Source organism: Anastrepha obliqua, chromosome 1 (assembly GCF_027943255.1).
Source record: "Anastrepha obliqua isolate idAnaObli1 chromosome 1, idAnaObli1_1.0, whole genome shotgun sequence".
Classification (NCBI taxonomy): domain Eukaryota; kingdom Metazoa; phylum Arthropoda; class Insecta; order Diptera; family Tephritidae; genus Anastrepha; species Anastrepha obliqua.
Window position 1 is genome coordinate 76976440 of NC_072892.1, and position 12590 is coordinate 76989029.

At 34.0% G+C, this 12590-nt stretch overlaps 1 protein-coding gene across 4 annotated transcripts in view; it reads left to right on the forward strand.

Annotated features, from left to right (window-relative positions):
* Window positions 1-12140, forward strand: part of LOC129245730 (protein sneaky) — a 29491-nt gene extending 17351 nt beyond the window's left edge. Inside the window, exons 4-10 of one of the 4 annotated variants that reach the window (XM_054884075.1) lie at window positions 234-355; window positions 421-551; window positions 612-830; window positions 8763-8890; window positions 8959-9202; window positions 9262-9352; window positions 11909-12140. In XM_054884075.1, coding sequence (XP_054740050.1) covers window positions 234-355; window positions 421-551; window positions 612-830; window positions 8763-8890; window positions 8959-9202; window positions 9262-9352; window positions 11909-12072 — 1099 coding nt within the window. In that variant the 3' untranslated portion in view covers window positions 12073-12140. The remainder of the gene's footprint in view (window positions 1-233; window positions 356-420; window positions 552-611; window positions 831-8762; window positions 8891-8958; window positions 9203-9261; window positions 9353-11908) is intronic. The other 3 variants (XM_054884101.1, XM_054884084.1, XM_054884091.1) reach the window with 3 other exon arrangements.
* Window positions 12141-12590: the final 450 nt, after the last annotated feature.

Here is a 12590-nt window from a genome sequence, read left to right on the forward strand (position 1 = left end):
CGAGAATATGCATGCGAAAGCAACAACAAAGTTATTGAGCAAGATTCGCCGCTAGCGAGTATAGTTATACATCATAAAACTGATATAACTCACTATTTTACAAACACATGTAATTTTAATCAGTTCTATTGCAGCGTCATTCATACCAGCTGCTTCATCTATTCGCCACTTGCCAACGGTTGGCGAAAAGAAGAGGCCTATAATAAATATCTAATTGTAGTTTTTTCTTCCAGAAGTGCTGACCGTACTGCTGATTTGGTCATGGAAGAATTTTATGCCAAAAAGAAAATATTCAATACCGTAATGCATATTGCTCAAATGTTTTTATCACTCCTTTTCCTCAAATTGATTATTGGTAAATTCGTACTTGTAAAGTATTTGTAACCTCGACGATTTAAAGAAAAACGTATTTCTTTACAGGTGCCATATTGTATCACAAAAAATACTTAGGTAAAATTGATTTTGATAACTTTTATATATCGGAATATTTTTATAAAATAGATGATCGTCGAAAGGGAGTCAAGAAGCCAACTATCTTACCATTGAAAAAGGTAAACTTTTCACATACGCTACGCACACAAAATTTTAATTCAATTTCAGTTTTCATTTAGTTTGAAAAGAAGAATTTAGTGGACTTGAGGCGTACCTGTCAACATACTGATAAAGAATCGAAGGCAATAATTTTTAATTTATTTAAATTTTCGTTGGAAATTTTGACCGCATTTTTTTTCTTAATGCTTGACTATTCGGTTGTGACATTACTACATATAATACGCATTAAGTCTTTAATTTCATATGTCCAAGAGGGGGAGCATACAATTAATTTTCAGGTAAATTATAACCATTAATTTCAAGCAACGATTACAAATAACACAATTAACATATGCTTACGATATGATATATATATATAGATAGTATATATAGGATGCTCCATATGGTGTTTTTTAATCGCACTTCGACAAAGGTAGCTCTTTCCCCCTCGAAATCTTGACTAACAAAATAATTACCCCATAATTAATACCACACTCGACTTACTACGATATCTAAAGTATTTTTGCGTAAATCTCTTCTCTTTTATGATTCTTCTCTCTACTATTGCATGATTCAGATTAAAGATTTCTTTGGTCGATTCTTGTAGTTGAGAACACGGTGCTTAGTGCTTTTTGACGAGTCTCCGAGTGAATTGCACGATATGATCGATGCAATCCACGATTATAGCATTCAATATGGTTTTAAAGTAAATTTGACCAAGTCAAAATGCATGGTGTCTAGAGAGTCTAGCAGAACTCCTTCTTCTTATAATTGGAGGTTTGGCGACGAAAATATGGAGATTGTTAACGAATATAAATATTTGGGCGTAAACTAGCCTAGTCTAGTGCACCGTACCCCATCTGGGCGTGCTGCTTAGCTTGCTGATTCTAAAACCGCTATTAATGCAACTTGGCTTAAATATATTCATAATCATCGAATCTGCTTTTCAAATAAACTAAAAATCTACGATGCGTGCTCAAGATCGATCATGTTTTATGGGGGGCAAGTTTGGGGTGTCGACGAATACGACTCAGTTCAGAGACTTCTACGTTTCTTTATTAAAGAATTATTTTTTTTGACTGCTAAATACTCCGAACTATATGATTCCATCGAAACATATTTGGTTCCACAATAGTGGTGGGACTATTCGAATAAAAATTATTCGAATAATAAAATCTTTTATTCGAGAGGTATTCGTAATTCGAATAATATTTATTCGAATTTTTTATTCGTTTATTCGAATAATGCTATTCGAATACCTCACTATACGAATACCTCACTATTCGAATACCTTACTATTCGAATACCTTACTATTCGAATACCACCTCACTATTCGAATATTTTTTGTAAATATTTACTTAGATTAGCGGACTACTAATCGGTTTCTGTACAAGTGCATGTACCTATGTATGCAAATTCAAAAACCACGCAAAGGCTTATATTAAATGAAAATACTACCTACTTTTTATTGTGTCGGCGCTTTGTTCTTGTTTCATATTTTGGTAAATATTTACTTAGATTAGCGGACTACTCTTGCTTGAGGCGTGAAATTATTTTCTTTTAGGTTTTTTGCTTTTCGCAGTACTATTATATGCACATACATATACTCATATACTCTACCTGCTACTGACTGACCTAAGCCCGATAAACGAGGGCAGACAGTCCTACGACCATGCATACGCTTAGGTAACTGGCGATGAGAAATATATAGATGGACATTTCAGGCAAACTTTTCTTTGGGTTGAGTTTAGTTGGGGAAATTTCGATCGCTTATGATACATATTTCCTTTGTATTTCTTTAAATCCCGCGCTTAGATCACTCATTAACAATCAAGAATCTCAAGCAAGAACGTTCAGCCAAACTAATCATCAATCAAGACAAATAAAAAAAATAATAATAATGCCCAGAAGCAAAGTTTGGCAACATTTTACAATCGTGGAAAATACCGGTGAGGCCTCCTGCAATTATTGTGGTGATATGCTGAAACGTATGGGATCCACCACTTGTTTATGGAACCATTATAACTTTAAGCATAAACTCAGTTATGGAGTTGATAATCAACCGGAACCTTCGAGCAGCCGTGCTACAGATGATTCAGAAGAAGGTATTCGAATAGTGAGGTATTCGAATAGTAAAGTATTCGAATAGTAAGGTATTCGAATAATGAACTATTCGAATTATTTGAAACGAATAGTATTATTCGTTTTATTCGAATAATGTTTATTCGAATATTATTCGAAAATAATCCCACTCCTATTCCGCAATATCTACATACACTCCGAGCTTACATGTATCATACTTTGTCTTGTGGTGTTTTATTATGCCAAGTCACAGGCTTCCCCGCTAATGTTAAATATGAAGCCTCTTACTGCTTTTACTTCTGAGTCTTTGTCTGCGTTCATACCTTCGTTTTTAGACAATCTTAAGAATAAAAAACTTTCGGCTTTTCTGGACTCTGCTATTAAATCAGAATCACACGATTTGTATGCTAACTTAGCACTTAGAGATATTAAATATTTCAGTGATGATTTTTCAGCCTACGCTCTTAGCTTAATTTTTCGTGCAAGAGGAAGTCTTCTTAACCTAAAAGCGAGACCTTTTAAGATTTCTACCGCCTGCACAGTTTGTAACTTGGCTGACCCCGAAAACATCCAACACGTCATAAGCATCTGCCCAATTTATAAAAATGTTCGTTTAGAGCGTTTTGGTGAAAAGACGTTAGATCTATCTTATATTATAAATATCTTAAATGACTGTGATTATAGAGCTTTGTATAAAATATTTATCCTGCTGTCTCAAGTATAAGGAAATGATTTTAAATGAATTTTCATAACTACACTTTTGAGTTTAAATAATAATATTTTTTGCGTACAATCATATACAATACTTATTTTAAATAATTCTTACTGACAACTATATGTACGCATTGTATATACCTATACATTTGTCTTTTGAGAATAAAGAATGTTATGTTCTTCTATTCATACATTTGCAGAAAGGTTAAAGCTCTGCTTATGCAAGCGCGCGTAATTCAAATTTGTCAGGTGTTAGAAATAAAAAACAAAGTCGGATACTTTTCTAACAGACCTCGTACATACATACAGTGGTCACACAATTTATAAACAGATACACCTGATACTTACCACGATTATTCAAAGGAACAAACTTTTCATATATTCGTAAAAAATAACATTTTTATTCAATATTTAAGGAATTTAATTTAGACGTTATTCATATCAGGAATTAGAGAACTCAAGGTAATAACGAAATAAGGCACAAATTAATGCAAAAATATTATTCGTACATAGTCATATAAAGAAAGTTTATTAAAAAAACAATAGAAAGAACGAATATTCAGTATTTTGTTGGTACAGTACTTTAATAACTGCCTCCAAACGTCGATGCATACTTTTTACCAATACATTGGTTTCATTAGCTGCAATTTTCTCCCACTCAACACTTAAAGCTCTCTTTAATGACGCCTTTGATGTTATTTTGTGCTTTCTGATTCTCATTTCTAAGAGCTCCCAGACATGCTCAATTTGGTTCAGATCCGGTGATTGAGGTGAATATTTAAGCTACTTAAAGTGATAAATAAGCCATTCTTACGCGAGATAAGATGAGTGTTGTTTTGGGTCATTGTCTTGTTGGAGCAAGAACCCTCTAGCATTCAGTCCAAGTTTAACGGCACTATCATGCAAATTATTTATTTATATTAATTATGTTTAAATACAGATGTTTGTCCATTTTATCATCAATAAAAACCATTTTTTTCACTCCATATGCAGTGCATCCTCAAACCATTGCTTTTCTTCATCCAACCTTAACGGTAGAATAAGATTATTTTCATGCAGTTCTCTATTTTCTTTTCGCCAAACTTTTGGAGGGCAATCTGATCGGAAAACATTAAGTTTCGACTCATCACTGAATTCGGTTTGCCAATTGTTTTGCCGATTTCGCGCAGAGACTTGTTTTCCAAGTACAATTTAATAACAATTTTACGCATTTCTGATGGTAAATCAGCACTTCGTCACATTTGTCACTAAATCGGCGATAAAAAATAAGAAAAAACAATCTTATTTCGTTTTCAGTAATATTAGCAAAAACACAAACGATTTTTACTGTTATTTTTGCAGCAACAATATCATGAGCTGAAAGTGTACGAATAAATGTTTTGTAGTATTTTGCAGCAGACGTAGCAAGTCTGCCTGCTTTCCTTGGAACCCTTTAGCGTGAGCTGAAATAACAGTAGTCTTGTTTGCGGCAATGCATTACGAATGTAACATTCTTACATTGATCGAAAATAAATATATTGTTACAGCAAATATTTTGCGCAAAGTTAAAATTTTTTACATCCTACGTAGGGTGTACGAATAAATTGTGTGACCACTGTACATACACACACACACTTTGGAAGTAATAGTAGAGCAACAAAAGCGAGGGCAGTAGCGCTATCTAGAGCACACATAAATAATTCACTAGTAGTACTCCGACTAGAGAGAGCACTTAAATCCTTTTTTTGATTATTGCTCTAAGCTACTAGCAATGAAGAAATGTAGCTAGAAGCGGAGCAAAACAATTACGCCCGAGTTTTGCGCTACCTTCTCTACAACTCATCTGTTCAGGTTGGGAGCACTAGCGAGAGCTATGAAATAGCGTGACAATTTCAATCACTGGAAGAAATCGTTAGTGTGCGAATTAACAATGGCTAAGGCAAGTTTGAATTATTTTTATAGAATCGTAAACTTTCTGGAACTTTTAAAATTTCGAAGTGGGTGGGCTTCAGCCCCTTGAACAACTCACCTTGCTAAATACTTAACTGCTTTGCATGATAGGGATAGACCGAAATTTGGAATGCTATTTGATTACGATAGGGTTCTTATTAACGGAACGTGCTTTGCATAATTAGATTTTGTACGGCTGACGTAAACTAATGGTACCCATCGTAGGTGGCGAAGGGCCATTAAAATTCAAATTTAACGAAGTCGTAGAAGGAATCGGTTCATTAAAATTTAGAGATCATAAGGTGGATTTAATGAATATTCTCTAAATTTTTTGGAAGTGTTTGCTAAGTGCAGATCCTTAGCAAAAGGAATACTACGAGTATTGCGTTGGATAAACTTATGCTCATTTATTATAATATATTTTAACGATTTTCCTTGTATTATCAATAAATTTTCTTAAAAACACCATTTGTGATTGCATATTTGCTAGTTTTAGATTAATATTATAGTATGTGTAGGCAAATTTGCAACCTACTCATAACTTTTTTAAAATACATTTTTTTTTTGTTTTTACTACGTTACTCTCAAAAAAAATTGTTGTCAAAAACCTCATAAGTAAGTTATTTATAGAGGAACTTAACGATGAAAGTATTTTTGTAATACAAACCTTTACAAAAACTCGTATCTGCTTGCCAACAACATAATCAACATATCGAGCCTTAACTGCCAAAATATCGTAAGATGCAATATTTTGAGATACAGCAGATGAATAACGAAGCATTTTTCTGTAGATTTAGTTCAGCTTAATTAAATTTCTCATTGGTTTATAAAAATAGCATCGATTTTATTAATTATAATGTTTTATTAATAAGTATAGTTATATTTGTCGGCAACAAAGTTAATAAAGATTATTACACCTACGTCTACTTATATACTCGTATACCAATTGGAAATAAATGGCAAAGGTATTAATTAATATAATATTTTGGTGGGTTTTGGAAATTTAAGTAAACTCCCTTCTGGCTCAACTTCCTAGAGGTTACATTAATAAGAGTATCCGCTTCGAGAGAAAGTTCAAGATAGGACTAGGAAGTAAGACAAATTAGAAAGAGCTTGTTTTATTTTTGAGTAACCTCAGTAACTTGTGTGTTCTTCTTATCTTACGTGATGATAATGATCTGCAATACCAATATATGTATGTCGTTAGGTTGAGATATCGCTCTTTGAGACGTTCAGCGGTCAGCTCTTGTAACCAATATGAACAGTTGTGTATCGCTATGAACTGATTTCTTCCATAACAACGCGACATATGGGAGAAGGTGATACACATGTATACATCCAATATATGCTAACGGTCACTTGAGTGCATTAAGTCATTTCCTCCTCCGAGCTTCGAGATTCCTTTTATAGGAAGCTTAGGGTCGAGATTAACTCTCAGAAAGTTCGACTCTTTTAACTGTTTTAGATTTATGCCATTAAGTGATTCAGTTTCGAAGCAGCGTATTTAGGTAGCGTGGATTAATCATTTGTTCAGTCCGGTTATAGGTATACCTATAAGCCGCCTCAACCGTTTTTTCTGCAACTTTTCCTTCCCACTCCATCTATGGTATTATATAAGGCTAAGGGAGAGACGAACTATTTAGATTGTCGTGAAAGGTTATTGTTCTTTTGAGAACGGTTGATATAATATTGTCCAGGCCCGAAGATTCATTGTGTTGGAAAATTTTAATAGCCAATACTTCTTTATTAATCTGCCCGGACTGCATGCAGTGGTCAGTATTGCTGTGAAGTCAGTGATCCCTCCATTATTATCACACCCAGAAAAGTGTAATACATGGGCTGAAAATTCCCGGTTCTAACACTTAGATGACACTAGTTTTATTGCATTCACCTCTTTTTCAGTTAGTGCTAACCTTAAAAAACAGCGGTTAAAGCTTCATTATGTTCTATTTATCAGTTCGTGAGTTATTGTGCTAAGAGTGACGCTACTCTTTTCACAACAATGGATCAAAAAGAACTTCGTGTTTTAATTTTACACTGCTCCTTGATGGGGAAAAATACCGTTCAAGCGAAGGCTTGAAAAGTTTTATGGGGACTCCGTTGCATCAGAAAAAACAATAAAACGATGGTTTGCTGACTTCAAATGAGGCGGTAACACCTGAAAACATCAAACTCGTTTTGAATGATCGTGAAAAGTCTTTATTATAGGGGAAGAGCTTTAGAGCAAACCTGCCGACTAAAGGTTCCTTTTAAATAAAAGATTTTTTTTTTTTTTGATTTAGTTAGGGCAAATGACTGACTTCCAACTACCAGGCTAAGACTGAATTGCCCGCCTTCTGATGGAATGGCTTTATTTTATACTTTCTTTTTGTCTTCTCATCAATAAAATATATACATAATTACAACTAAACATTGTTACAAGTAAAAATCAATAACAAAATTATAAATTCAAAAAAATACTATACAATAAAATTTTGCTTAGGCTGACTTAAATTTAAATGGGTCTCTGAACTTGACAGTAAGCTATGGTTTTGCTTTTGGAGTGAGGTATCATATGACAGAAAAAATGTATTTGGCGTGTGCCTTTATGTTTTGGGTTTCAAAAAAAAAGAAAAAGAATTTTGTCATTGAAATTAAAGTGTTTATTTGACAACAATGGCATTGACATTGAAATGGTTTAAATAATTTAAGTTTGAGTTCATTTACCTATTAAAAATATATTTAAAGAATTCGAAAGAAGTTTGAAAGTGAAGTGACGGTACTCTACAATCGAAAAGTGAAGTTGTGGGAGTTAGCTGACATCGTGAAGATATCAAGATAAGGTGTTGGCTTTATATTGCAAAACATTCGACTATAAGGAAGCTCTGTTCAAAGTGGGTGCCGCGTTTGCTCACTGTTGATCAAAAACAAGAACGGCACAAGTCAGTCAAAACAATGGCAAAACTACATGAATTGAACTTTGAATTTCTCCCACATCCATCATATTCCCCAGTCTTGGATCCCAGCGACTACTGGCTGTTCGCAGCCCTAAAAAAGTGCTCGCCGGTATGAAATTTCGCTCGAATGAAGAGGTTATCGCTGAAACTGAGGCCTAGTTTGAGACAAAAGATGAATCGTTCTACAAAAGTGGTATTGAAATGTTAGAGCGACGCTGGAATGATTGCGTTGTTCTTGATGGAAATTACGTTCATGAATAAAGCTAATTTTGAACAAACAAATATGTTATTCCCATTTGAAATTCAAAGATTTCGAATCTGTTATCTAAATAATCGGCTTTCCTGAAAATGATTCGAGATCTGCGCAGAACTTCGACCATAAGTCTTATTGAAATCGTGGCGATAGGGGTACTGTCCTGTACATTTTTAATTTTGTTCTGTTAAAAGCTTTCCTAGTCGTTATCTTAAGTAGTTTTGGCTCCTTTGTTTACCAATTCGCGGTTTATTTGGCAGCTTTGTTTTCGTTCAAATAAATTATTGCGAAATAATTCATATGCTCTATGGTACAGGTTCAGGGCAATGGGTTGATGGCAAGGTTATTACGCAAAACCCTTCTCAATTTTAATATGCACGAAAAGGTGTCTACGTATCTCACAAATGAGGCTTGTTTACCCACTCCGTATACTCTACCAAGACGGTGTGTCTTTTGAAGTTCATTTAATTTATAAAAGCTATCTTACTAATAATTTTATAATTTTTCCACAGGTTTTATTTAAAACTCACCGCGACGTATGCAATTATTATTGTACTTATTTACAAAAGCACATTCTTTATGCGCCTAAGGCGATTAATTTGCAGTTACTTCTATCGCAGACGCGAGAAACAACGGGTACTATATTTGTATAATAATTTGCTTCGAAAGAGACGTACTTTATTCGAGGTAATGCGAAAGGCTGTAGAATTTAATCTAGTCAAACAAAAGACGCGAAGACGGGTCAATCTTGCATTGGTAAGTCATTGCACATTGTGTTAATTTTGAGCTTATGGTTTTCTTATCATTAATTTTAGCGTGTACGCTTGCGCTGGCCCAATTGTTGTGACTGGCTGAAATTTTTTACTATCGCCAGACTCAAATGCTTAATTTGTGATTCATTAGAAGGTAGTAAAATATTTAAATTTATTAAAATGGTTCCTCATCATCAACTATGTCGATTAATTTTATTCCAATACCGGCTAAATATGTATGTTTGTAATTTTAATTTCATTTAGATGCACTTATGTTAGTTCCACACTTAATGTTAGTCATGTTAGCCATTTGACTTCTGCTGTTACTAAGACATTTTCATCGAAGCTACCAGATGGAAAATTGTAATTAAGGTTTTTCATCTGTCTTCAATTCAATCCCAATTCTATTTTATAAAATAATAAAAGCTGAAAACCCTGAGCAGCTTCTAAATCAGAAGCAAGTTTTCTATTTAAAAAGAATTATTGGATGGTATCGTTCGGATTAGTTAGGCTGTTATTTTGAAATGGCATGATATCTAGCAAAAGGGGAATGTGGTTAACATTTTGCAATATTTTAGTGAGCATGGTGTTTATCCACTTTTATTTTCTAAATGTACATATTCCAGCAAATCTTTCAAAGAAACATTTATTGTTTCATCAGCTGTGATCAAAAAATACGGTTTCGCAAAATAAGTACATAGATAAAGTTGCTTGACTAGCCAGTAATTCAATTCGTTTTGCTAATTTTATGTATGTACGAATGTAGAAAGCATACTACCATTAGGACCGAGAGGTAATTGATGAGGCAAAACGGAAGGATGCATCGTAAGTGAAACTAATAATCCAATTTCGTTTTGGAATTTCGATTAATGGCAATCTTTATTTTGACCTTTACGTGGTCCATTACTTGGCTGTTTGTATACTGCAGCTTTCTAATTCACAAGTCTTAAATTTGATGCCATCTGTAAATAATATATAAATCTAAAATCAAATATCAGGTCAGTTCATAAGTTCGTGCGTATTTTACCCATAATTTCACTTTTGTACGATTTTTGCATACAAAAAATTATTCGCAGAATATAACGGAACTATTTATATTTTCTTTGATATATTGTGTATTCAACAAGTGATTTTAATCGCGGATAGTAGCACGTCGGCCGTCGTAGCCGAATGGGTTGGTGCCTGACTACCATTTGGAATTCACAGAGAGAACGTAGGTTCGAATCTCGGTGAAACACCAAAATTAAGAAAAACATCTTTCTAATAGCAATCGCCCCTCGGCAGACAATAGCAAATCTCCGAGTGTATTTCTGCCATGAAAAGCTCCTCATAAAAATATCTGCCATTCGGAGTCGGCTTGAAACTGTAGGTCCCTCCATTTGTGGAACAACATCAAGACGCACACCACAAATAGGAGGAGGAGCTCGGTCAAACACTCAAAAAGGGTGTACGCGCCAATTATATATATATATATATATAGTAGCACGTGTTGTTAAAAAATAAAATGGAATCTTCAAACGCGTATAAGAGGCATATTTTGTATTTTTTTATAAAAGTGGTAAAAATGCAACAACTGCTGCTGCAGAAATAAACACTATTCACGGAGAAGATACCGTGAGTGTAAGGACTGCGCAAAAGTGGTTTTCAAAATTCCGAAGTGGTAACTGCGACGTGGAGGATGCCCCGCGCACTGGTCGTCCTGAAGTCTTTAACTCCGACGCTTTGCTCGAACTCGTGGAAGCTGAGCCAAATTTGACAGTCGAGTGTGCAGCAGAGAGTGAATGTGTGTTCTCAGCTGCTGCAACGGTTTGAAAATGGAATTTTTTTTAACCGTATCGTTACTGGTGATGAAAAATGGGTCCTTTACAATAAATAAGATGAAACACCATAACCGACCCCTAGAGATGGCCTTCACCCCAAGAAGGTTCTCCTGTCTATTTGGTGGGATATGGCCGGTATTGTTTATTATGAACTTCTGGAACCAAACCAGACCACCATACTCTCCGGATATTGCACCTTGTGATTATCATCTTTTCCGTAGACTTCAACCACATATGAGAACTACTCCTTAAAAGAAGCTATAAAAAGGGATATCGAAGCGTATTTTGGCTCCAAGGACAAACAATTTTTTGAGTAGGGAATTAAAAACTTGCCTAAACGTTGGGAAGACATTGTAAATAATGAAGGAAAATATATTATTGATTAATAAATACTTTAAACATCTTTTTTATTAATTTTATAACCACCTTTGAAAAACGCACGCTTATGGACTGACCTGATATAAATCTTCAGATAAGATGATTAATTTTGCGCCATCTGGTTGATGTTTCGGACAACCAATAGTGATTACGCTGTAATTCATTCCGCTACTGTTACCGTACAGTAGGCAGGGTGGGGATTGATTCGAGAAATATGTCGGTGCAGACGCATATTTCTTTATTACCAAGGTGCATAGTTTGAGGCTATTGCTTTTTAGTTAGACGTTATCAATTGAAGATAAGAAAGAGACTCAATGCTTACATATGCAAATTTTAAATTTTTTTTAGAGATTTTCAGTAGCTAAAATTATTGAAAATTTCTCTATAAGTAATAAATGCACCATTCATAGATTTTATTGCAAACAAAGTCAAATTCAAATGCCAAAATTCCTTTGGGTTTGATGGATTGATGTCGACATACTTTTATAAATATTATATTTAACTATTTTCAGATAATGATTTTATTATTTGCAAAAACCCCAAATGCCGAATTGGATATTGTTATCAGTGTTGGCGAGAAATGGGCTTGTCATGTATTTCCTGCAAAGATGTCATAAAGACAATTGAAATTCTAGAATTCAATAAATTTTTCGAACTTGTTGAATATATACCGTAAACTGTAAATTTTTAATTGAAATCTATTTTTATATTCATGTTTACATAAATACATATGTATTGTTATTTTATGGTTGTTTGTTTACTACATACATATATATATTACCGTTCGAATTAGCTTTATAGATTTTGTAATATGATTTCATTACTAAAAATTGTATACGAGTATGTACATACATACATCATTTTTCTAACAGCGGTCGACCGCCAATTATATATATATATACATACGAGGTGTGTTCAAAAATAAAGTGAATTTTAATTTTTCTCAAAAAATATTTATTTATTCATCAATTTTTATTTTATTTCCTTCAAAATAGTCTCCCTCAGATATAATATACTTGTGCCAGCGTATTTTCCAATTCTCGAAGCAGTTCTGATATACACTTTTTGGTATGTCCTTGAGCTCTCTCAGCGATTCGGTTTTTATCTCCTCAATCGTCGCAAAACGCCATCCTTTCATGGGTCTCTTCAATCTTGGGAACAGGAAAAAGTCGCAGGGGGTCAAATCTGGTGGAT